The 26514-nt window shown below is 39.3% G+C and overlaps 1 protein-coding gene and 1 long non-coding RNA gene across 2 annotated transcripts in view; both read right to left on the bottom strand.

The window, feature by feature from the left end:
• The window catches only part of LOC101852687 (alpha-actinin), a gene marked incomplete in the record, with an annotated part of 95349 nt that overhangs the window by 10491 nt on the left and 58344 nt on the right, over positions 1-26514 (bottom strand). The window contains 14 exon segments of the mRNA XM_035969292.1: positions 6684-6839; positions 7501-7578; positions 8548-8673; positions 9341-9386; positions 10360-10451; positions 11358-11487; positions 12054-12130; positions 12848-13078; positions 14318-14410; positions 14755-14840; positions 16029-16110; positions 22534-22612; positions 24577-24664; positions 25518-25604. Of these exon segments, the coding sequence (XP_035825185.1) occupies positions 6684-6839; positions 7501-7578; positions 8548-8673; positions 9341-9386; positions 10360-10451; positions 11358-11487; positions 12054-12130; positions 12848-13078; positions 14318-14410; positions 14755-14840; positions 16029-16110; positions 22534-22612; positions 24577-24664; positions 25518-25604 (1451 nt within the window).
• On the bottom strand, positions 225-5966 carry LOC118477553. Its single transcript, XR_004858464.1, has 2 exons — positions 3078-5966; positions 225-3023 (listed from the first exon to the last, which is right to left on the bottom strand). It is a non-coding gene; the product is annotated as an uncharacterized LOC118477553 (long non-coding RNA).

Below are 26514 nucleotides of genomic sequence, written 5' to 3'. Positions count from 1 at the left end.
GGGGTGGTGTTTGTACAATGTAGCCCATACATGTTTTTCTATCAATAAAGAAAAAAAAAATGACAGTGTCATCAGTTACAAACGACAGAGCTTTCACACTCCCACATAGGTAAAATTCAATAAACTCACTCATATTATATCTCGCATAATTAAAACATTAAAGTAAATTTTTTTAATCTTTTGGTCCCAATTACATTTTTAGTCCTTTCATTTTTCCTTGCAAAAGTCATACCAAACTATGCTAAATATAAATAACTTTCAACATAGCTGGTTCATGTAAGCACATAGTCATACTGGGAGGGCTCTTGAAGGAACATTATGAGGAGACTGATGTAAATCTTAATCTTATCTTATCACACACAATGATGAGAAAAGCTTCAGGTAGCCTACATCAAAACAGGGGTAAGTAAGATTTCACCTTTAGACTTTCTATTTGTTCAGGTGTAAGTGTAACAGGAGACATATTATCATTCCTAAAATATTTATCAATGGCAAACAATCTCAAGCTTAACAAGCAAAATTTCAAATAAAAGTTACAGACGAAAGATAAGCAGTCCTGTTCGTAGGACAGCTTAGGGAAGTGAAAAAAACAACCAAAAAAAAAAATTTCATACGATCACAGCATAACACAAAGAGTCTGTTAACTGTACAGAAGACTACAAGCCAGTATGAAAAAAAAGGATAGAGCATCTGATGATTAGGCGTACATGTAGATAGTTCAATTGCTCCCTGGACCAAGCTATAAAAATGGCAAATAACGGTAAATAAATAAATAAATCATCTAAAGATGAATGGGTTATTGTAAGTCATACAGACACTTATTGAGACCAGCATGTTGCTAAAAAACAGAATTGACTCAACATTGAAAATGAAAAAAAAAAAAAAATTAACATCAAAGTAAAATGCAGAGTTAGCCGTTATACGACAGAAATAAATGGATAAATGGGAAGCTTCAAGATACTGAATCTACGGGGTGACTTGAACTAGAAAAGTGATATCACAACATGTATGATAATGAAGAGAATTAATTTCTTATTGTATTCTGAAATAAAACTAATCATAAATTACTCAAGGACAACAGATCACACAATACAATAGGAGTGTGGGATATTGGCTGAATGTTTACATCCAAAAAGAGCAAAGCCTCGGGAAAGATAGCAAGTCAAAATGATGAAAGAAAGTCCAGAGTAGCAAGTTTTCTCAGAGAACAGAAACACGCAAAACTTATGTACATGTAGGTCTAATATACAATGGTAGTGAATCTGTACGATACTAAATTCAACAGACTGGTGAGATAGGAAAATGTGAAAGCTTCCAGTCGATCTTCCTAGTTTCTAAGCACTAGACAAAAATAACGATTTGTTTCTCACAAACGTTGTCCGAAAGAAGTATTATTTGAACTGTAACTTAAGGTCAACACCCAAAAAGAGAGACCAGTCCAGAGAAGACATTTGACTACAAACACCTCTATCAAACTGAGCGTCAGAAGAGAAGAAGGGAACATTCTGAAAATGAGTTTGAAAATACAGCAAAATGAAAATTACCACCATGCAATGAATGAAACTTCCACAGAAAATAACTTTTTAAATTCTCAGGCCTGGGGGCGGTTGATAATAAGACTGTAACATGCAAATGGAGCAGACAGCAAAATTTGTCAAACAAACATGTACCTCATTCTATACCTCCACAATGGACAAACTGCAGGAAGGGGGAAATGTTACGCATGCCACATAACGCAAGACATACGAGGACAGGGGAAGGTCAGCTACCAGCTTGACCCGATGACATTTTATGAACAAATCATCAAAGGTTATGGTTACGTGCATAACAAGAACAGAAGACAGAGAGTAATGATAATAATAATTATTATAAAGGTTCCTCTGACGTTACAACAACTGTTTACAGTACTCTCGTAAAAGCGAAAGAAGATCAGACAAGAATGTAACTCATGGATGCTTAAGTTGCTCCTATGGACCAAGGAATATAGACTCAATGACAACTCAATGACAATATCTCAGTCTCAAAACTTGAAGAAATGCATCCAATTTTTAAGAGGAATCAAAACACCAATTATTTTCCTTGAACATAACTTATTTTGTCTTGCAAGGAATCCAAGCCAAGTATATGACAATCAAGAATTCTTCCGTTAATAACTTTACCACCAACACGGGCTAGTCCAAGGAATACAGGGCAGAAACTGTTTAGTTTTAGTGATGGGTTTTACGGCACTTGCTACACGAATAGGTCATGTAAGTGTCGAAAATTAGAAGCATTACAAACTAGAGTTACATACAAAGTAAAGGAGGAGAGATAAAGATGATAAAGAAGATAGATGTTTGAAAGGAAAGAAGGAGCAAACCACACCAGAGCACCCGTCAACCACATGTCAGTAACAGGCGGCCACAGAGCACACACACTGGCGGATGAATCACCTGCCCAGTCAAGCTTAAGAAAAGGAGAGCTCATTACAGGGTATCTTTCCATTATCAAGAAGCCACCAAAACACAAGTAGTCAATTTCCCCCATCACCACAGTGAAGTGCAGATTACAGAACTACAGCAACAATACAATGTTAGCACATTTACAGTAACTTTATGAAGAATGTTGGGAATATAGGTCCATTCACCATAATGACACAACACATTTTCTTGTTAAAAACATTCTGTCACATAGAGGGAGTGAGTGATGAAAATGACCCATCATTAAAAGACACATTATTCATACACACATAGCATGCAAAACTACAGTACTGTAACTCAAAAATCCCCCTCTCCCTCACCATTCCCCCCCCCCTCCCCCCCCAAATTGATCTCACCTATCAAACTTTTTTTTTACTACAACTAAAGTTGATTTCCATCCCCCTTTTGGGTGTCTGCAAATCTGTTTCTGATCAAAAGTCATACAATACACAGCACTAGTGACTGCCTAAATCATTGACAGAACATTCTTTTCTCACAAAAATTCTCAAATCATTAGAGAAGAGCCCAGACCATGATCCTATCCTTCATCTCCTTCACCTTCACCTATCCCTCAGTCTGGCTGACCGTTGACCGTAGACGCACCACTGCAGACTTCACCTATCCCTCAGTCTGGCTGACCGTTGACCGTAGACGCACCACTGCAGATTTTGCAACCTGTTTTTTCTACTCAATGCGTTCTCAGCTTTCCCCAAGTATGACATTCCAGTCAGTTGTTCCAACCCTCTTACCTTATTAATGCTAAACTGCATTTGTTTCCCCCTACAAACAAACTCTATAAAATGTATGTACCGTACCTCCCACTGTTACTTATTACTTCAGAAACAGAAGAAAACAAAAATCTAGGACACAAAAATTTTAAAATTAAAACACAATGCTAGAAATTGTACAATACATACAGACAAATGTTAGATAAGCAAAAAAATAAACAAAATGTTACTGATGAGCAAAAGGGGACAGACAGATAGGTATGTCTGTTGTCTACTACAGTACGGAGGACAGGGGACCCTGACCGTAGTGCACAATGCACAGCAAGCACATCCAAGTGAAGGCAGGATGTACGGATACTCAACAAACCTTTCTTACGCTAAACAAAGATTCCTACAGCAGAGCGGATTTCATTTCCGTCCAGCTTGATTCGCAGTTGTTTTTTTAAAATAATATTACTCTGACAGAGGAAAAGAGCTGTATTTACTTGGATAACATATAAAATTTACACCATCATTATATAATTATATAATAAAAGTGGATAGGCGTACATCGCTTGTTATGACTCTCTTGACTAATTACTGAACATTTACAGATTTCACATTCCAACCTTTGCTTCAATTCTGAAAGACAAAATTAATGCTAGAATATTTCAAATCTCCATCAACATGGCAATAGACTGTTAATCTTGAGTTTCGAACCACAACTACCATATTTTGAAGCCCGCCGCACATTCTGCCTTCACCAAAGCATGTTAGAAAAGGCTAGAAAACTTGTTGGCTTTTCAACGTCCTTTTCTTCCGGGTACAAGGTGACAAAAACTAGTAACACTTACTGACTAATACTAACCTCCTACTCCCGGGCAATGCAACACACGCACACACAAACACACACACACAAAACGAATGCAAAGATAAAATTGGTGAGAAGCATGTATTTGGCAGCTTGCCACAACCTAAAAAAAGTTTCAACGAGTTCTATACACAGGTAAAAATGATAAACGAACTCTGATTCTTTGTATTTTTTAAAATGAATATAAACAAGACTGAATTCTCTAAAGTATAAGAAAGACAATGTTTTAAAAACTCTACGTTAACGCTAGCAACCACCTCCTTGATAAGCTTTCAAATGCTACCAAAATTGATGGATACCTTACCTAGTCAAAATTATTTTTATCCTCAAGCCATTTTGAACAAGGCAAGTACATTATATGAATATCTTCTACATGAAACTTTCATCCATTTTATCTCTCCATCCCCTACACAAATAACCTTGTGGTGTCTTTCAAAAGCCCCTATGTAAAAGGATTTGAAAGAAGTTAAAAAACAAAATCGGCAAACTACAGAGTATAATTGACTAGCCCAATGTGCCAAGACATTGGCATAAAAAATCTAACAATTTTCCCATTTTTGTCAAATCATCTTTCCCTCACCTTGACCCACTTGTAGTATCTCAGTTTTGTCTTCAAATTACAGAAATGCTCTGCTACATATATCTCAAAATTTCAAAGAAACATAAAATGTAGTGGATAAAACAAATTTTGCGACGTGAGACTTAGTAATATTCTACACTGTAAAGATAACAATCCCAATTATCTCTGACTGTTGAGTACAGCCCCCTTCCCATCTGTTGGACAATGTCTAAGGCAGTCCGGACAACTGCCAAGTAGTGCCTGCTTGGGAGATCTCCGGTCTTTTTGAGCAGACGGTGGACATAAAAGGGCAAAATAACGTCAGACCTCTCACTGCTAAATAAAGTCATTCCTTTCGTCGTTCCGTGTCATATGCAATATCATGATATCTTTGGCGTATTAGACAGCATATGAAATTTTAGTCCTGGGGGCTGGTAAATCGTTAAGAATAAATACAAAATGAGGTAGTTCAGTGCATGCATAATCACAGCATGTCCCCCCAAAAACCAACTACGCTTGCTTACATCACTCTGATGAGTGCTAGGGGCTGGGCTTCATTCATATTCCTGTTAGTGTAGGGCTCAACCAGTATGCAAATATCATGTCTGACCACAGTCATTAATAAGGGAATGCATGTTTAGGCGGCAATGACGCACCAATCAAAACAAGATCAATAATGGATGATGTATGCATCAAAGAAGACAAAATATGCAAACTAATTCTCACGAATCAAAAGCACTTCTAAATAATCTATGGGTGTAAGATATACTATACAAGCAATCTCAAATACGCTTGCTGCTTACAGTAATTTAAAAAAGCATATCTTCCAGAGAAGTCAAAAAAACTTTCCCCAGAAGACATGAGGGCTCAACTACATCTACTCAAGAAGCAGAGGCCACTAATGAGCACCAAAAGTAGGCTGAAGGAAAAAAAATAATGAGTGGCTGGTGGGGGAGGGGCAGAATGATGAAAAGCCTTTTATGAGCATCTCTACAGGGGGATATTTAACTATGCTGTTAAACATCTCATTCTTAAGTTTTCTTTTGATACTTAAACCAGTTATCAAAACAAAACTTTTACATCTGTAAGTGTAATCCTCAAGCCACATAGAATCTCAAAAAGATTTGGCCAAAGCGAAATAAATGCACAAGGCATTTTTAACATCAGCACGTTGATGGTTGAGAAAAAGTGTCTTGAATTATCATTTCCGATAAACAAAGAAGAAGAAGAAAAAATCAAGCGACAGACTTATCACTACACCCAGTTCCCAAACTACCATGCCTGTAGAAGATTGTGTGCGTCTCTCCCAACACGTGAGGTTAGTCACATGACACATGGTGTCACACACATGACACGTGGCGTCACACACACCACACATCGTGCCACGCACATCACACGTCGTGCCACGCACATCACACGTCGTGCCACGCACACCAGTCTACTGCACTGAGGCTCACTATTCCCTGATAGGAAAAGCAAGTGGTAACCGTCAACTTCAGCCCCCTATTCTTAAAATAAATTAAACTGGTCCTTAGGGTATGACATCACAGCTACCCGTCGTGTCGGCCCCACAGAGAGTGGAAACCCTGGGTGTGCAAAGTAGGTCAAGTGAGTTCCAATTGGAGGACTGAGGCAAACCGCTACCCTATTTTAGTCTGGACCATACAAAGCAAGAGTTTTCAAGCCTTATGCACCACTTTCCCCTTTCCTACCAGTCTAAGTACTTGCACAAATGTACACAAACTCATCAAGTATAATTTGGTGCAGTGATCAAGAAACAGGCAAACCATTCCACTGGAGGTCAAATAAAACCTGCATTTTATCCAAAAATACCATCACGTGTAAAAACGAAACCAAACTCAAACCTTACAACCTGATAACAGTGACCCAATTCTTTAAAAAAAAGAAGAACCCTCAAAAAGGACAGGGGGGGGGGGGGATAATTCGTAGCCAGATCTATAAAATATTGCCCACGGGTAAAGAGAAAATAATGATGGGTGTCAAGAAAACTTGGTCCTCCCACAAAGTCGAAGAAAAGTCGTAAATACGACCACCAGGTGCACTCGGCAGCCGCGTGGTGAGCCTACCTGTGCGTGCAGGGTGGTGTACGGGTTGTCCGGTGGGGTGATGCCGAACTGCTGGCCCAGCCTGGTCACCTCCTGGACCAGACTGACGATGGTCGAGTACTCCTTGTCAGCCTCGCCCAGGGTGGCCTTGAACTGCTCGTGGGCGTCGATCAAGCCCTGGGGGTCGGTAGGTGGTGGTGGTGGTCGGGGTAAACAGAGAGAAGCCACATGATGCAGTTGGATTCATGATAATAATAATAATAATAATAATAATAGATAAATAAATAAATAATAATAATAATATAACAATAATTTTAAAGCCCCCACTATCCAATTGGGTTCTATGAGCCTTACATTAATAATGAAATTGGTAATTGAAGAGACATTCAGGCTCATAAAAGTATTCATATTCCTCTTTTCACAGTCGGTAACACATACACACACACATTTCATTTTAAATTACAAAAGGCAAGACTGATGAACGACATTTCAGTCACATGAACTTACCAAAACGACTGACAATCATCTTTTAAGCAAAACTCAATTTTTAAAATCTCTGTTGAAACCCCAGAAGAGAAAGTCAAGACGTACAATTTCCCAAACCTCTGAAATTATCAACAATTTATCATCAGAGATTACACTGAAATTTTGTGAAAAAAAACCCAAACAACCTGAATATTAACAAAGTTGCATTTGCAAACAAAAGGACAGTTAATAATCACAATTTACATGAGGTTAAACAACAACAAAAAAAACCCAACCAAAAAGCTTAGAATAATTAAATGTTCTTCTGGTGAAAAATCAGCATCCCCGAGTCACAACTTCCCCCGAGACTCACCTGCACCTCCTCTGTGGTGTGCACAATGAACATGTCCATAAGGTCCTCCTTGGCACCGTCCATCCAGTTGTTGAAGGGCTGGAACAAAACCAATACATTCGTAAGTACCAACTAACTTGGTTAGTTTTACTTACAGTTTTAAGGCACTTGCAACACTAATAGGTCATTCAGCGCCGAGGATTAGAGGTGTTACTAGAGAGTAACGTACAAAGAAAAGAAAGAAGAGAGATAGGATGTTTGATAGGAAAGAAGGAGCAAACCACACAAGAGCACCTGCCAACAACTCATCAACAAAATAGGCTATAGAAAATTTTCTGTCATACTAAGAAGAAGAGCAAAATGACATGTGACAGATAACAAATCGCCTAGCATCAAAATTAGAATTGGGACCCTGGAAGACTCTCGGAAAAAACTCTCGGAAAAAACTCTCGGAAAAAACCCATGACTCCCTATGTTAGTTTTTAATTCAAATTCAAACTCCAGTAATGTTTTCATTTGGAAAACGGTTCACCAAAAATTTGTAATCGGCCTAATATCACTTTTCTACAGTGCACTTCAAGTTAAGAGGGTCTCACTTCACCACATGACATGATGTTTGAAGTCCCTCTCTTTCAATTCTGATAACAAAAAGAAAAAAAAGAGAGAATTTCTCAGAACTACTCTACTTTCACTGAAATCACAGATTTCCAAATCAGATTGACAATGCTAATGTAATAATAAATACAGGTGGCATTTGTATAGCGCATATCCCCGCTCAACAGCACGCTCTATGCATTTTACAATCTATATTCACAGAATGTTATCATTACTACTCCTTGGGCGCTCTGTTAGCTCAGTTGGTATAATGCTACACTAAGGATTGGATGGCCCTGGTTCGAATCTCAGACTGGGCGTTCTTGAACTCAGGTCGTTTTGTTCAAGGTTCTCAACCCTTTAGGCTCAGACTTATCAGAACGGGGGTTAAATTCAGAGGTCCTGCCTCTTAAATAAACTAAAAGTGTCGATAGGGGCGCTAAACCTCTTCTAAACACTTTGACTACCACTCACAGCAGCCCTCTTGGCAAACTCAAGGTGCAGCTGATCGATGCGCTCCAGGATACGCTCGGCTTCCTCCAAACCCTCGCGCCTCTTGGTGGTCAGCTGGCCAAGGACGTCCCACTGGTCACAGATACGCTGGAGACAAAAATAAAACAAAGTCCCTCACAAAGTGCTGTCACATAAAAATGGATGAAACATGTCTCCACAGACCAAGAGTTTCCGTTTTAGTAAGAGTTTTACAGACAGACCTTGCAACACAAATAGGTCATATAAATGCCATATAAGACAGTAACATTCAAAGAAAAGAAGGAGACAAGGATGATAATTGTTTGATATGAAACAAGGTGCAAACCAACCAGAGCACCTGCCAACCAGCCACAAAAAACAAAAATGGAGCCTGTCACTCAATGCAGTCATATAACAACAAATGAAACAAGTCTCCCTTTTAGTAGTAAGAGTTTTACGGCACTTGCGACACAATAAGGTCATATAAATACCGAAGAACAGATGTGTTACAAACAAGAGAGAAACATACACAAAAAACAAATCTCCCAGAACAGAAGGGAAAAAAAGAACAGTCATAATGTTAACTAGTGGAAGGATCTTTCTAAACAGGAACTTAAAAAAAAAAAAAAAACACCCAAAAAAACAGCACAGAAAGGAGAAGTGCAAAACATTTACTTGAAAAGTTTGCAACACAATTCAAGCTCAAATTTATTTTAACACCTTTTTAATAAAATTTTTTCCAAAAAATATTTGAAGCGCAGGAGAAATACTAGAGGAGAAAACAGTAATATCTTACCTGGCATCTTGCATTAACTGTAGCAACGTCATGGTAGTCCAGGGTGCTGAAAAATGAACAAGAAGTAATTGTTACAGCCATAGTTCTAATTAATCCTACATTCAAATATCGTCAGCAAGCTGTTCAACTGTTCTAAACCCAGACAGCAACATTTTACAGGGGAGGGAGAAAAAAAACCAGTTGCATACTTTTAAAAATTGTATCTAAACTATGTATCTTTTCTAGCTTTTATTTTTTAATTTTAGAATTTGAATTTTGACAAAATATTTCTTGAAAACATGCAACTGATATCACAGATTTGAGAAACTGCAATTATTTTTTTCCCATTTCAAAATGTCGTGTTTAGTACATCAGAACAGCTGGCCAGCGATATATATATATTATGAGAGAACAAACCCCAATATATATATATATATTATGAGAGAACAAACCCCCCTAGCACAAGGGAAAACTTTACCAAAAATTTAGTCTTCACATAAAATTTCTTCCCATGCATGTTGGGCAGTGGTTTTGGCATTGGACTTGGGTGGGCATGTACTGCATGACTCTGTAAACACTGCGCTTACATCCCCCAGTGCTCCCTGAGTAGCACGTACCAAAACCACAACAAAAATTCTTCATACAAAGAACATCAGCATTGAACTTATCTACACAGGAAAACTGCAGGGGGAAAAAATCAGCACTAGACACCGTATATGTACTGAACTGATTTAGTGCACTTAAAAGAGTTTTCTCTTTCTAAAAATCCGAACATCAGCATTGAACTTATCTACACAGGAAAACTGCAGGGGGAAAAAATCAGCACTAGACACCGTATATGTTCTGAACTGATTTCGTGCACTTAAAAGAGTTTTCTCTTTCTAAAAATCCTTATCATTCGGCAAAATAAAAATTATTTATTTATTGTATCTTGTACATTCATATTAGACTTTAAAGTAACACGATGAAAGTTCCGAAAAAAAACCTAAAGCCAAAAAAAAAAAAAACCTTTAAGAAAAAAACACATAATTAATTCTCACTTGAGCTCCTGGGCAATGGCTGCGATTTGTTCAACTCTGTCTTGGTGAGCTGCCAAATCACTCTCAAATGCTTCGTGCTTCTTCTTCATGGCCTGAAAAAAAACAATAAAAACCAAAACACTTTAATGCAAGCTATGCTAGCTTTTCATCCAAAAGACCCCAAAAAGAAATGAATTAAATAAACGCAACAATATCAAACGGATCCCCTTACAGGATTGGATCACAAGGGAAAACATCTGCGTTTCCATGGCAACACTGAGTGTCTGAGAGAAATAAATGGAGACAAAAACTTAAAGGAAGTATAATCGAAAGAAGTCATACTTCACAGATATCAAGATTTAATGACAAAAACATACCCACTGTGAAACAATAATTGTACTTTTTTAAATTTCATAATTAAAAAGAAACCAGCTTGTAATTCACAGCTTGACTAGGCCTAAAAAAAAAGAACAAAAAAAAGAAAAAAAAGAAACCTAGGTGAAGACATATTCTGAGCTCATGCTGGAGGAAACATTCAACCACTCTAAGCCCAGAACACAAAAATTTTTTAATGAGAGAAAAAAAAATCTTTCACTCTTTTCAAACTCGTACTTACATTATGTATTTGTCCTTTCTTTTTTCCACATTTATAATTTGAATTTAGATAAAATATTTTACGAGTATATGTAACCAATACCACAGATTTAAAAACTGAAGTAAAAAAGAAAAAAATTACAATTTTGTGCTCGGTACATCTTTTAAGCCGGCCCATGATAGATTTTCCTCAATTATCAGGAACAAAAACGGTTTTTACCATCAATATAACAGGCTTTTCTAGCCTCAAAACAGCGAACAGCTGTATTTTGCTTTTTACAATCAATATTACTGGGCCCTTTTCATATATGGTGAAAATAGCCATTAGGAAACAAACAGCCCCTCCCTCCCTCCCTCCCTCCCTCCCTCCCTCCCTCCCTCCCTCCCTCTCTCTCTCTCTCTCTCTCTCTCTCTCTCTCTCTCACCTTGAGCTCATTGAGGCGGCACCTCTTGAAGTCTCCGGACTGCAGCATCTCCTCCTTGCCCGTGGCCCACTCCTCGTGGATCTCACACTTATGGCGGAACTTCTGGGCCAGGTGGTCCAGGCGCTCCAATCTGTCAGATGGAGATGAGGTGAGGTGAGGTGAGGTGAAGTGAGGTAAGGTGGGGTGGGGTGAGGTGAGGTGAGGTGAGGTGAGGTAAGGTGGGGTGAGGTGAGGTGAGGTGAGGTGAGGTGAGGTGAGGTGAGGTGAGGTGAGGTGAGGTGAGGTGAGGTGAGGTGAGGTGAGGTGAGGTGAGATACGATAATGCTTTATCATCCCTGTGAGAATTTTCTGTGGCTTTGCAGGAAGGGTAAAAACACATGAGATAGATAAAAATAAAACTTTAATTTGTTATTGTACTTCCATATCTTATAACACAGGGGGAAAAAAGATAAGGGTGGTTAATCATTTTCTTGAAGAACTTCCAAACAAAAATATAGCAAACCTCTCACAATATTTTAATCATATAATGGAAATATCATATAATGGAAATACCATACAATTAAAGAGTACACTTGAGGACATACTCAGGGCAACAGGGGACACCTGTATAGTAAAAAACATTGTTACAAGAGCCTAAAATTTCTTTGAATTCTGGAACAAGCGAAGAAATTGCTGATTTACTACTATTGAACATACCTTTGCAGCTCAGAGAGCAGCCACTCTTCAAAGCCTTTCTCTGCTGTCTCGAGTCCTTTCCAAGCATTGGCAATGTCCTGGGAGGAGAACAGAAACCGTCATGAAGAGTTTGTTCTATTGTTGCAAAATGTCCATCACTAGACAACGGTTACATACCACCAAACGTTACTTCTGGAGAATATTATTATATGTAGTTACTTAGCAACTTGTGAAAATAACACAGTGCAGGTGGCATCTGCAGTGACAAGGCAGGGGAGCAAAATCAAAACTACTTTACTGTAGAGTAATATCATTTGTACTGGCGTTATACTACATTTTTTAGTTATAATCAAGGAACCTCTCAAATGTTCTCTGCTACGAATGAATAGTCCACAACAATGCAAATCAAATTTCCTCAGGCGGATGATAAATAAAAGAGGTCTTTTCTTGATTTTCACTTACTTCAAACCCAAACCTCCAAATCACTCGTACCCTGTAAAATCTTCCAGTTAAAGAGAAGCTACCATAAAAGAATATGACCAAAAAAATCCTGTCTCTTTCTACTTCTAAAATTAGGTCAAACGAGCCCCAAACCTTTGGTTTAGATTTAATAACAATTTGACAGCCACTTGTACCACGAATAACAACAACCTAAAGCTTACCCAATCCGCCATAAAAGATAATGACCAAAACATCCCTCTGCTTCTCACTACTTCAAGAATTGGGTCGCTGGACCACCGGAGCTTTGGTTTGATAAGATTTAATAAGAATCTTACATCACTTGGTACCACAAATCACAAGAGCCAAGAGCTTACCGAAACCATCTTGCCCTCAGTGGGCAGGTAGGCGGGGCGGTTGGAGAGGCGGAGGCGCGTCTGCAGCGTGTTGAAGCTGTTCTCCAGCTTGGCCTTGTCCTCCAGCTTGGGCGGCTTCTGTGAGCGGCGGTAGTCGCGGAACTCCTCCAGGCGCCGCTGCGTGCCCGGCAGCGTGTTGTCTGTCGTGCGGTTCTCCAGCCAGGGGCGGGTGCGGCGGATCCATTCCAGGAGCTGAAACAAGCACGGACAGAAAGAGTTGTAAAACACAAGCAAATAGGTTGAGTGAATGACTTATTGTTGAAGCTGTAGGAAGGAGCTGAAACAAGCGGAGAGAAGGAGAGAGAGTGAGTGTTGTAAAACATCAAACCTTAAGTTGTAGACAGGAGCTGAAACAAGGGGAGAGAGATATTTTCCAAGACCCGTACGATTTGAGTAACTTATCACTGAAGCTGTAGAAAGGAGTTGAAAGAACCAGGGTATGAATAGCATAATGGATCTTAGTGTTACTTTCCTCAGTGAAGCCATAGACGAACAGCCCATCTCAAAGACAAAAGGTAATGTGACTGAAGTAATTTTACGTTTGTCAGTTAACTTTATGAACTTACAACAACAACAAAATTCCCCAAAATATTCCCTAAAAATGACTTTGTCATTAGCCATATTCCCAGACAGAGTAAAACCTCAGTATAACATACTCCCTTCTGATCCAAGATTTTGAAAGTCTTAGCTGAGGTACATATTAGTCCCAAAAAAGTCAAAACACAAAATACAAAACAGGACTGGGGGCTTCAGAAAGTGAACGTTACAGTTGCTGTTATTGATCCAGGAATGTTTTTGTAAAGTGTTTTACGGCGCTTCCAACTGCATAGGTCATATGAGCGCACGGGACACACCTAATATTTTCAGTTGGTAGGAAATTTTGAATTTTGCCCGGGTGGCGGCCGAAGCCTTATCAATTTTAGACCACCAAGGGATTTTTAACGTGCGCAACTTGCACACGGGCCCTCCGAGATTTTTCGCCCTTGTCCGAGAAAGCTAGGTGTAGATCTTTCCTACCAGAAGATCAGGGGTGTGGCAGAAAGACAGCCGTAAGGAGGAGCCAAGGAGTAGCAGTAGAAAGGCTGCAGAAAGAGTCAGGAGCCCAGAGGAGGGGGCAAAGGAGGTGAGGAGGGGGCAAAGGAGGTGAGGGGGTGGGGGGCAGAAAGTGGAAATGAAAGCAGACAGCAGAACATTGCTAGAGAGCAGGAAAGAAGGAGAAAGGAGACAATTTTAGAGAAGAAAATTTTTCGGTCGCTACCCGGATTCGTACCCGGGACCTTTGAATGAGAGGCCAACACCTTAACCTCTAGGCCACGAGAGCCCCCCCCCCCCCCCCATGGAATGTTACAGCCAGAGTATGTTTTAAGCAATGTACATTACACCTATGTTTTACTGTCTATTAAGTGCCACACTGAGCAGAACATGACTCACATCGCTGGCCAGTCTCTCGTACTCCTCCATGAGGCGCTCGTTCTCCTGGTTCACCTTCAGGACCTTGCAGATTCTGTTGGCTGCAGTCTCAGCCTGAGGACACAAACAACGGTTTGGTTTAGTTAGAGTGAGAGTTTTACGGCATTTGCAACACAAATAGGCCAGGTAAATGTCGAAGTTTACAGGGTTTTTAAGTTCTAGGAAGAACTTTATGGAACTTGCAACTTGACCTAGGTCGTATAAATGTCAAGTGTTTAGAGGTGTAACAAAAAAAGAAAAGAAGTAGAACTATTATTGTTATAATTTTTATTATCATCATTGTTATTATTATTATTATCATCCTTATTATGATGATTACTATTATTAATACAATTACTATTATTATCAGTATTATCATTACTATCATTATTATTACTAATATATTATTATCATCTGACCTGCTGAGCACCCGAGAAGGCGTGGTAGTAGGAAGACACGTATGCCATGACGGATCTCTCGTCTGGTTTGGCAGAATTCACCATATCTGTAGACATGAAAAGAACAGCAGAAATCAATAGTAGAAAATCCTGCAAACTCTTTCTGATTCTTCGTTAGTTTTTTCCCCCACGACAACATCTTTATTCCAGATCTTTGCACATTGGTATGGTGTTTCACCAAATACACACACACACACACACACACACACAAACACACACAAACACACACAAACACACACATACACAGTGTACACCAGAAGTGCCAGATGGCAGTGGAAATAAAAATTTGGAACTTTGCGGACTCCATGGGAACACTCACGAGAGGACTCTGAATTTTCAGAATTTTGTGACACATCTTGTATCAAGACTATTTTCATATTTAATAATCAGGGAAGTAATTCTCTCCTCAGGGAAGAATTTCTCTCCATGACGACAGCAAAGTGTGGACATTAGGATAGTGCAAAAATTATAAAATGAGTCAATAAACCTGTTAGGGTTGGGTTTTTTAAAATGTTTTTGTCTTGGGGAGGGGGGGGGGGTGAGAGAATTAGGTTTCATATTAGTATACCTCAACGTGTGGGATGGTAAAATGAGCAGAACGAGTAAATCACCACCAAAACATAACAGCTGGACATTTTTAATTGCAGAACTGTATGCCTCTAGTTGCCAGGCTTGAAGATTTCCGTGATTCATTCTGACAGCTTTGATCCACAAAGTAATAAGCGGCTTTGTGGAGAGATTGACACAAGCTGTTGCCGTTTGTTTTTTTTTAAACCCTCTACTGATCAATGCTCATTACTTAAAGGAAAAGGCCAAGTATTTCTCACTCTATTCTCGACCACTCACTCAGTTTTCTCTGCAGTACGACATTAAAAAGACTAGTACGGACAGTCATCAGAGGCAACCCTCTACCACAAGTCCGGAGCACAAACGCAAATAAAAATGTGGATTTTCACATCACTTATAATAAGAAGAAGTTGTGAAAAGAGTGAAATGAAATATAAACGCAAGAAAATAAACAGGAGTACTTTTATGCCATTTACCACGAGTCATACGACCTCACAGAAATGGAATTCATGGATAAAGGTCAAATTTTATGCAAAACCGCTCTAGGTTCTTCAACCAGGGGGGGGTGGTGGTGTTGAAGAGGTTCCGATTTTATCGGAGTCCCCTGCAGGTCTCCAGAGACTAATGTGCGAGATCACTCGCTGAGGCCAAGATATGAGAGCACTCACCCTCGGGGTCCAACATCCTGGGGATGTCCAGATGCTTCTCTGCAATGTCGAAAGCTGTGTTGAGGTTCTCCAGTGGGTTTTCCTGTGCAGCAAGCATCACAACAAGGAATAAGAAAACAGTACTTGCAGCAGGCTCAAGAAAAACAACTCAAGTAAACTAAGAAAAGAGAGGAGGAAAATTTCTCTACAAGAAAACAGTTTTTATCATTGAAGACTACAGATGGGGAAAAACTAAGAAAGTCACAATTCTTTTACATGAGTTGCTTTTCTTTAAAAATCACATGGATAATCCAGCACCGTCCTGTGCTATGTAAGGGAAAATAAATGCTATACTCACTATGAGAGGTGGACAAGAAATTCTACACTCACTATGAGATGTGGACTTTCAAACTCTAAATACTGAATGTCCATTTTCTCTACTTTCTTAAAATGTGATTTATCTGGGGGGGGGGGGGTTCCAATGGAGTTTTCATTTGTCTTCAATTTGACCATTATTGCTTATTTAGAAGCCACTTCAGCTGCTTTGTTCACTAGGGACAAAAGAAACAATAGGAATCGAGGCATCTTAACCTTTTGAATAAGGAGAAAAGATCCATATGAAACAGCTGTAAGAGCCAGAGGTCAAAGAGAGGTTCAAAGGTCAAACATAACATCACACGCTGAAGTAATATGTTTACCCATAAACTATACATTTTGGGGATTTTTAAACTTTAGACAAAGCTTTACCTCACTTTCAACAAAAATAGGTCTTGTAAGTGCTGAAGACGAGAGCTGCTATTAGAGAGTAACAAACAACAAAAAGGAGGAGAGGTAAGGCCGGTAGATGTTTGAGAGACATAAGGAACTAACCACACCAGGCAAACCGCACCAGACCACCCAACAACCACCTACAACTGTGTCTTTCTAGTATCAAATGTAACCTTCCTGTGAATGATCAAGCCTTTACCAGTATCATACATAGAGGAAAGCTGTGCTGTCTTTGTGCAAAATTTATATCGTTTTGTAAAAAAATAAAAGGCTGACATACAAAAAGGCATAAATAACAAAAGTTGACAAAGACTCGATTGTTACATTTTAAACTCAAGAAAAATTAAAAGTTTACAACCTCGCACAGATTGGCATCATCAATACCATCTAGTAACAATAAAGTTTGTGTCAGCTTGGTCAGTATGGTCAGTTCTATAGACATGGACCAATACAAAATCAAATGTATCTGGACCACACACAAAAAAACCCCAAAAAGTCTACACATGCAAAAATTGGGTGCATTTGCACTGCGAAACAAAGCATATGGTGCAAAAAGCTACGGGACTAAGAAGTAGAGACACCCAAGTGTCCTATGGTTGGAGGTCTTCAATAAAAATGTCTAGGTTAAGATTAAACACATCTGTCAGGATGTTCTGGTCAGGTAGGAGCTGGAAAAGCAGATTGAGCAAGAAGAACACTGAAAGAGTCGACAGACAGAGCAAGCCATGCTAGAACAACGGCCCGCAGCATGCATTCTTGTCTACCTCCCATCAAACAGTGAGCACTCTGTCTGACATCCATCCTTGTACATTTATTTCTTGACTGATCCTCAACTGGATCGCTAACAACGACTGATCCTCAACTGGATCGCTAACAACGACTGATCCTATCAAATGTTCCATGAAGTACGAATATTCTACAACAAGTGTTCATTAACTGGTACTAAAACACTATCTGTTTAACCTAATTTTCATTCTTATTTTGTTTTTCTTTTGTAGCGTTTTTCTTTTGTAGCAGAGCTAGAGGGAAATTCAAATGAGGTATTGTGTTATTTTGAAAGACTAATCAAATAACTCAGCAAAGCAATCGTTTTTTGACTGGGTGGTATTACTAAAATACCCAGTTGATTGCAAATAACATTAATGGCATCGGCACTGACGTTACCATCATAGACAACAACCAAAAAAACTGGAGACCGTCGGTAGCTTTAAATATCTGGGAGCTGTAATATCCGACTTATCAGACCAAGGTTCAGAGTCCGAAGTGCTCTTCTTGATTACTGTACATAAATAGCTGTTCCTATAACAGGAACAACCTGTTGGGAGAACTTAGAGATTCACAGTGTGTTTTACCTTTGTTAGTTTATTATACTCGAGTAGGTCAGGTCGATGCCTGTGTATGAGTGCACAGAACGCGAGACCGTCTTTAAAACTGCGGAAAATAAAACAAGCACAGGGCATGCAACAGTGAGTACAGAGGACCTCAGCATAGGCACACTACAAGGCAAGAGAGGACAGACAATCAACTGTTAAGACTGGGGATGGGGGAGGCTGTCACACACACTAAAGTTACAAGACTCCTCTAGGAACTTCAGGGGGGGCACTTGGGAACAAAGGAAAAGAAAATTAGATGTAAACATGTTATTGTTGGTGTCAGACTCTTTGCAGTGTATCTGCTAAATTAGATCAGGCGATTCTTTTGTCTGAAATCCTGTTCATCATAACCGTAATTACAAGTGGTGATACTATAATAATTCAAAACAAGCTACACAAAAAATTAGAGCAATTTTGGAAAATAATAATACACCCCCCCCCCCCCCCCCCCCCCCCCCCCCCCTAAAAGTGTTGGACCTAATCTGGCAGATACATGGTCAGTCTGACACCGACAATATACATGTACAGTGGAACTCTCTATGCTGGGGATGAGAAGATCTCCTTTGAGAAAGAGCAAAAATGATGAACAGAGTTCAAGTCCTATAACACTGCTTGAGGAAAGAACTGTAATAAGGGGATATTTGTACCGTTTTATCTCAGTGTTCCTCTGTAAACTCATGGGAAAAGCAACCCCAGGAACCCTTGGGAAATGTTTCCACACAATTTCCCAGGTCTGAGACTTCACTGATGCAATTCTCTGTCCCTTATCCCATAAATTATAGAATATACATGATACATTTTTGTGTATCAAACATTTCAGAAAAGACGACGAAAATTAACAAAAACTCATGAAAAGAAAGAAACAGTCTCCCACTTCACGAGCGAATAAATGAAACTGACCTTAACATCATCAACTTTTAATTTTCCAAGGGCCAGACTTATACAACAAAAACAGGCATTAATTAAAGGTTGCTTTTCCTCACAAGAAGATAAGAAAATTACAGGTAGTGGTAGGAATAAGATGAGGCTGAACTTACACCAAAAAATTGAAATAATCCTTTCTTTGTTCCTTTTGAAAGGCAATAAGTAAACTTCTTTAATCTTTTTCCATTTTCTGTGAAAAACTATGTCTCTTGGGAAACCATACTTGCAAAAAAGAACTTGATTCCACAAATTCCTTCCACTACTGCCATCTAAGTGGGACAGTAGGCACAAGAGTAGAAAGAATGGCTCCGTGTATCAGGTGAAACTGATCATCATGAATATTTGTTTATAAATAAAAAGGTTTTTTTTAAAATTCAAAAACTTTTCTTTCCAATGGATTCAAAACAATTTCACTTTTTTAAAATATAAATGAATTCCCACAAAATACACAGATATAAAATTTGTCTTGTTCTGCTTTCTTTTTTTTCCAAGTTTATATTCTGTAAAATTAACAAAATATAATCACTAAAAATGCCAAGGTCATATCAGTTTCAGCCTGAGACCACTACAGCCAAACTTGGTTATAAATCATGCAATGAATTTGGGACAGAGAGACAAGAAGGAATTAATCGGGTTAAAAAATTGGACTTGCAATCATCTAAACGTCTGGAACAAAAAATAAGAAAAATTAATATTAGTACTTCTGAAGTCTAGCTGGAGATTGGACGAATGAGTCTGCACAACAAAAGACACACACACACGCACACACACACACACACACACACACACACACACACACACACACACACACACATGCACAAACAGTCCACACAACAAAGTCGGTCAAGTTTGCAGAACAGCAACTTAGGTAACAACACAGCTATCAATAGGGACAAAATCACTCAGAACATTTCACACAACAAGGGAATCTCGTTCACTCGTGCATGAGTCATTTGAACTTATGATAAATTGGGGGTTGGAGTAAAGAGAAACACATCAACACAATAACTGTCACTTAGTATGGAGGGGAAAAGAAAGATCAGTAGACAACACATAGATGACAACGGGAAAGAAAAGAAAAAGGTTGTACCAACGGGGACCTCAAACACTCTTTGTCACAAATTCCTCTTTGAAGAAATTCATAAACTTCAGCCTCTATAGAAAGAGTGAGGAGACAGATACAAGACAGACAAACAGGGAGTGTTTGGATGAAAGTATTTTATTTTCAACCCCTAACAAAAAATTAGCAGAGGAGGAAAAGAAGCAATTTACTGTTCTTGTATAGGAACCCTCTTGTACGGGGTGGGGAGAAGGCAGAAAATTGAAAGAACAACGTACAGGTGATCAGACGCGCATCATAATCTATCACATTGTATGATACACAGGTGCTGAGCAGTACCATTGCTGTAATGATCCTACAGAGTACATGAGTGTAAGTGCACTGTGTGCGTGAGCTACAACCTGCAGTGCTGAACTAGTTCATGATCTGGACTCAACCTCCCACCCAAAAAGCAATAATAGTATCCAGCTGTACCGCTATAAACACACAAGATATTAGGCAGGATGGTATGAAAAGACTACAGTTGAGATCTCTAAGGTTAACAGTGTGCTGTTGAAAGAAATGGAACTATAAATCAACTGGGTTAATCCGGACTCAACCTCCCATCCAAAAAGCAATAATAGTATCCAGCTGTACCGCTATAAACACACAAGATATTAGGATGGTATGAAAAAATACAGTTGAGATCTCTAAGGTTAACAGTGTGCTGTTGAAAGAAATGGAACTATAAATCAACTACATGGTATATGATTGCTCGGTAATTGTAGCCAATCTGCTGGAAGCTGAGAAATGGAAGATCTCCTGTAACACAAGGACGTTTCATCTGCCTTAGGTACAATTGTATGGCGTAATCTTGACCTGCAAACTGTGCGTTTAATGAGCTGCTGTCATAAGTTTCAAATCAAGGAGGGTACCTACACACAGAGAGTGTTGAAATGAATATTTCAGCACTAAAGAAAGAGCCCAGAACAGTATGGGAAGGAAACCCCAAAGTTGACCACCTATGAAAAAAATCAAGGTCCCAAAAGAACAAAAACAAAATCAAATCAACTATAAATAAGAATTTTTTAAAGTTTGGCTGGGAGGGAGGCCCAAGTAGCATTCATTTGTGGCAGAGGCGACAGAGTTTTGAAGTTGGTACTGTGTGTCGGCACTCACATCATAAGAGTCCTTGAAAAGATGGGGAAACCTGACAGAGACTTTGTAACTACATTTCTTAATTTGACATTATATCATGGGCTAGTTGTTCAGATGTACTAAGTCAAGTTTTAAAATTTGACAGATTTTGTCCAAACTTAAATTTTAAATAATGGTGAAAAAGGCCAGACAAAAAGTAATTTAAAAATAAGTAATGTTAGCACAATTTTTAAGAAAAATGAAAAGATTTTCTCTCTCCAGAAAAATTTGGCTTTCTGAGCTTAGAACACATGATGAACAGCTTGCCCATGATATCTATTTCCCTGTGTTGCTACGGGTGCTGTGTATTCCTCCAACAACGTGCTCGCGGACAAAGCGGCCGAAGCATGAGCAAAGGCAGGCAGCTCAGCCATTCCAGCCCTTGAACATGCAAAACCACAACAACTCTGCTGCTGTTAAGTATTTTTTTAAAATTATTTTTTTTTTTTAAATATTTTTAAAAACCCACTAGAACCGACTTAACAACAAAACAAGATACAAAAAAGAGAGGGAGTAAGGGAGCCACCAAGAGTCTTTATCTCCCATAATTTAAAGTGGAGGGAAATGTGGACATCACATCCACAATGAATTATGGCAGCGATGTCGACACTTGTTCAGAGGAAACCTGACAATAAAATCAGAGTTGGGTCTTGGGTCTCTTTTCTTCACTCAGGAAAATTCCCCGCTCTACTCCTGTTAGTACAGCGAACTTATTTTGCGTTTCCTTGAAAATATAAGAGGCAAGAGCATTATCAGCTCTGTTTAATAAGGAATAAATTTTGTGTTTCATGAGTGCGTCTGATACTAAGCTACATTAGTATGCAGAGGTTCTTTTTAAAAAATATGTTCCATGACTTGCTAACCTCGGAAAAAAGTGGCACCCCTACAAACGAAGAAATAAACCCATCATCACAACAAAAAACACAAAAACAAAAAAACAAAAAAAACAAAAACCCAGAAAGCTCAGTAGCAGAAGGCTCAACAACTGCGCAACAATGCCGAACGCCGTGGAGAGAGAGAGAACAGCCAGCAGGCCAGGCCACAACTACACGGAGCCGCACATGCAGCCAGCCCCACACAGTGTTTGCAGAGTCAGTCAATGCAGAGAGAGACAAGAGCACAACCTCCTCCTCCTCCTCTTTTCCCTGAAGAGGAGGAAGGAAGGAAGGAAGGAAGGGAGGATGAGGCTGGGGGAGGGGGAGGGAGGCAGGCACAGTTGGGTTACCCTTGATAGCTTGTAGTAGTCAAGGAGCTCAGGTCGGTGGCGGTGGATCAAGGCACAGAAGGCAAGACCGTCCTTCCAGCTGGAACATTGGTCAATGGTCAGGAAAATGAGTATAGCACGATCATAAAACAGCACAGATGAGTACAGCACACACTCCAGAAGCAATGCAAATAAAATCATCAGTTGAATACAAACATACAAAAAAACCCCATAAAATTTGACAGGGCGGTGGCAGTTGAAATCAATCACCCTTCTGTGGTTATGAAGAGTAAGTAAAACATAATACATTACATCCTAAGCAAACATGTACCTCGTCCAATACTAGTTCCCATTTCACTGTTCTTTTCATTTTCTTTGATCTCAAATATTCGGGTCTGTACTTGAAAATTAAGGAGTTATCATTCCCCAAAATGTCCTTAAAGTATTGCTGAGTAAGAACACGATGAACAAATGGCAGAAAATCTACCACGCACATTTTGGAATTAAAATTTTTTTCTGTAAAATTGCTTTTCATCCAGACAAATCTGCCAAATGCAAGTAGAATCTATAAAAGATACACCTCAGGATCTTTTCAGAGTACCAAATGCAAGTAGAATCTATCATAGCTGCCACTCAGAAATTTTTAAAAAGGAGGAAATTCATGCGAAAGCGTACGCGCGCTCTCCGAAACCAGTGAGATCCAGAGGCAATATATACTGGAAAATCTAGCCTACGGTTTTGGAAGGGAAAACTGTCATATTGTTAACCATAGGCAACTGAATTAAAATGTACTTGAAAAAAACAACATAAAGGCAGTAAGTTGACTAACAAGCATTCGAGTCAATTTGACACAGTTTGGACTTGGTGACTAAAAATCTAGTGTTTTTTGCCAGCTGGTGTCTCATAAAAAGATTTCTTTCACTTTAAACGTGTACATACATAGACGTAGAGCAGTATCGGATCAAGGATACACAGGCACTCCTGTACAATGGCGGTCCCGTTTGCACTTACTTAGTGCCCCTGTAGTGTGTTTCTTATTTAGAGATAAACTGAATTAAAATTATAGCCTAGGCTATCTAATCTAGATCTAGATATATCTAAATATGTGTAGATCTAGATTATATCTAGAGATAGATTTTCTAGATCTAAATCTAGATCTAGATTCACTTCCGCAGCAGCCACAATAGCCGTCATGTAAACAAACGGGACCGCAATTGTACAGGAGTGTAACAGGAGTGCCACGGGCCGCGATTTCTTTCGCAAAAAACAGCTAGTTCAACTTTCCTAAGAACTTTTCAAGTCGCACACCGGCTGCTTCTTTCTCATTCCAGCTCCTTTTATTTTTGCATTCTGAATCAATTTCTCTCGAATTTCCGCCAATTTCAATGACAACTCGGCGCGCTAACGTCCCGATGCCCGATCGACACTGTGTTGCTCCACAACAATAAACAATGTGAAACTAGCGCTGGGCCTAGAAGAACGGAAGTAGAAAGCTACGGGCGGACATGCGCAGACCGCGTTTTCGTCTCTCTCCCGGTTCGGTGTTTTCCGCGTGGGAAAAAAAGTATGAAATTTGCGACCAAGAGCGGTCCAGCGGAGGAAGGAGGAAAGTTGCGGGGAAAGCTAGATGTAGCGGAGTTTCCGCTATTTAGCGGGAAAGTGGCAGCTATGATCTATAAAAGATACACCTCAGGATCTTTTCAGAGTAAAGCAAATCAAACAACCACATAAACACCTGTCCAAAAAGGCTAGGTTCTACATCGGAAAAAAAAGACAACCTCCCACCCTTCCCCAAACTGAACTAATATCTTGCTCTATGCCAGCCCATTAGTAGACTCAAGACCCACTTCTCTCCCTTGTCTAAAGTATAATGATATCTGTCAACAATTTGCCTTTAATTCATTTTTTTTTTTTTATCCCCAACATAAAAAAACAACCAGTATTTTGTGTTTCCCCATGACAAAGAATGTCTTACGGCACTAGATCGACATCTTTACATCTGAATAAACAAATATAAATGAGGCAGCCACACAGGGAGGTGGCCCAGCATGTGCACAACATTACCTGAGGTGGAAGTTCTGTACATTGACGTTCTTGTAGGGCGCCGTCTTTCTCTGGCACCACAACAGCAGTCCCTCCTTGGCTGTCAGTTCTGGGGATTTCAAGTACAGACGGATCCTTGATTGATTGTTTGATTGATTGATTGACTGATTAACTGATTGATTGACTGACAGATTAACTGATTGATTGGTTGACCGATTGATAGATTCATTTATTCGTTGACCGATTGGTTGCTTGACTGATTGGTCAACTGACTGATTGATTGATTTATTGACTGATTGTTTGATTGGGCACCTTACGTCACCTCCCCAACACCCTAAATGTATATTTGACTAAAGCGAGAAAACAATTTGAAAAACTTTTTGTTGATGTTGCTAAACCTGAACGAGGTCAATCTGAACACAGAAAAGCCCAACACCTCAAATGTATATTTGACAGCAGCTAGAAAACAATTTGGAAAATGGTTTTTGGAGACGTTGCTAAAGCTGAACAAGGTTAATCGGAAAACAGGCTTCTCAGAAGAACATAAAACCCCTGATTTTTTTTTCCTCTTCTGTCTGAGCAACCTCCCTCTCTAAATTGAAAACTCGGCTGAACTGAAGAAAAGCCTGCAGTTCTGCAGAGTTCTTCCCAAAAAAATTTTTTTTTAAAGTTTTAGTAAGAGTTCTACAGCACTTGCAATACAATAAGGTCATCATATAAGTGCTGAAGATAAGAAGTATTACAAGAGGGTAACAAACACAAAACAGAAGGAGAAAAGACCAAGACCATTGGATAACAGATATTTGATAGGAAGGAAAAAAAACAAAAACCACAACAGAGCACCCGCCTTTAGAGTTCGGTTGAAGCAGACTCCAACATACTTTATTTTATTTCTTTGTCCTTCGGGTAATTCTTTGTCTAACAGCCAGGGAGAGAGAAAAGACAGCAGCAGCCTTCCTTACCTTCAACTGTGATGTCCTGGATGGCGAAACGGAGGATGATGGTCCAGATCATACCCAGGGTCATTTTCACATTGCCATCCACGATTTCTGCACAACAGAGAGAGAGAAAAAAGAAACAAGGTCATTTATCGGATAATATTTAGTTTTTGTTTATTTAGTTTTAGTAAAAGTTTTAAAGCACATGCAACATAAATAGATCATTTAAGTGTAGAAGATTAGAGGTAACAAAAGAAGGAGGGCAGATACGGATGAGAGATGTTTAATAGGAAAGAAGAAATTGGCCCAGACGACCACCAATTTTGTAGGAAAAAAGTGATTGCCTTATACAGGTGGACATCTTGGGCAGTGTCATTATATATAAACTACGCAATGGGTGAAGTGGTCATTTGTACAGATGACTGTCCTGAACAGGTTGTATCCAGGACAACATCTCCATGGATAGAATATTTTTTAATATCATCTTGAAACAAAGATTAAATACCTTGTGAGGGTGTACGAGTACTGAAGATCAGTTAGTTTTAGTTTTAGTGGGAGTTTTACGGCAGTTGCAACACAATAAGGTCATATGTCGAAGAATAGATGTGTTACAAGAGGGTAACAAACACAAAAAAGAAGGAGAGATAAGGACGGTAGACGTTTGATAGGAGCAAACTACACCAGAGCACCCGCCAACCACCCATACAGCATCCCCATGCTGACGACATTTTTATGATCATCTCGAAACAAAGATTAAATACCTTATGAGGGTGTACCAGGACCGAACACCAGATGTGATAGGCCTATAAGACAGTGACATAACAAGAACAGGAGGAAGAGGATAAAGAGGAAAGACGTTCTACAGAGGAAAAAAAGAAGCACACCACGGGGTACAGAACACCCATCAACCACCCATATTAAGTCAGGCTCTTCCTCTTTATCAGTGTTACTAAACTGAACTATTCTTGTCCCAGGACATATGCCGGCGTTACTTGTGCTGACTCACGGTAAACTATTATAT

This window comes from Aplysia californica, unplaced genomic scaffold, assembly GCF_000002075.1.
Source record: "Aplysia californica isolate F4 #8 unplaced genomic scaffold, AplCal3.0 scaffold00135, whole genome shotgun sequence".
Taxonomy (NCBI): domain Eukaryota; kingdom Metazoa; phylum Mollusca; class Gastropoda; order Aplysiida; family Aplysiidae; genus Aplysia; species Aplysia californica.
Note: the sequence above shows the minus strand (reverse complement) of the source record. Positions and strands in the feature narration are given on the sequence as shown.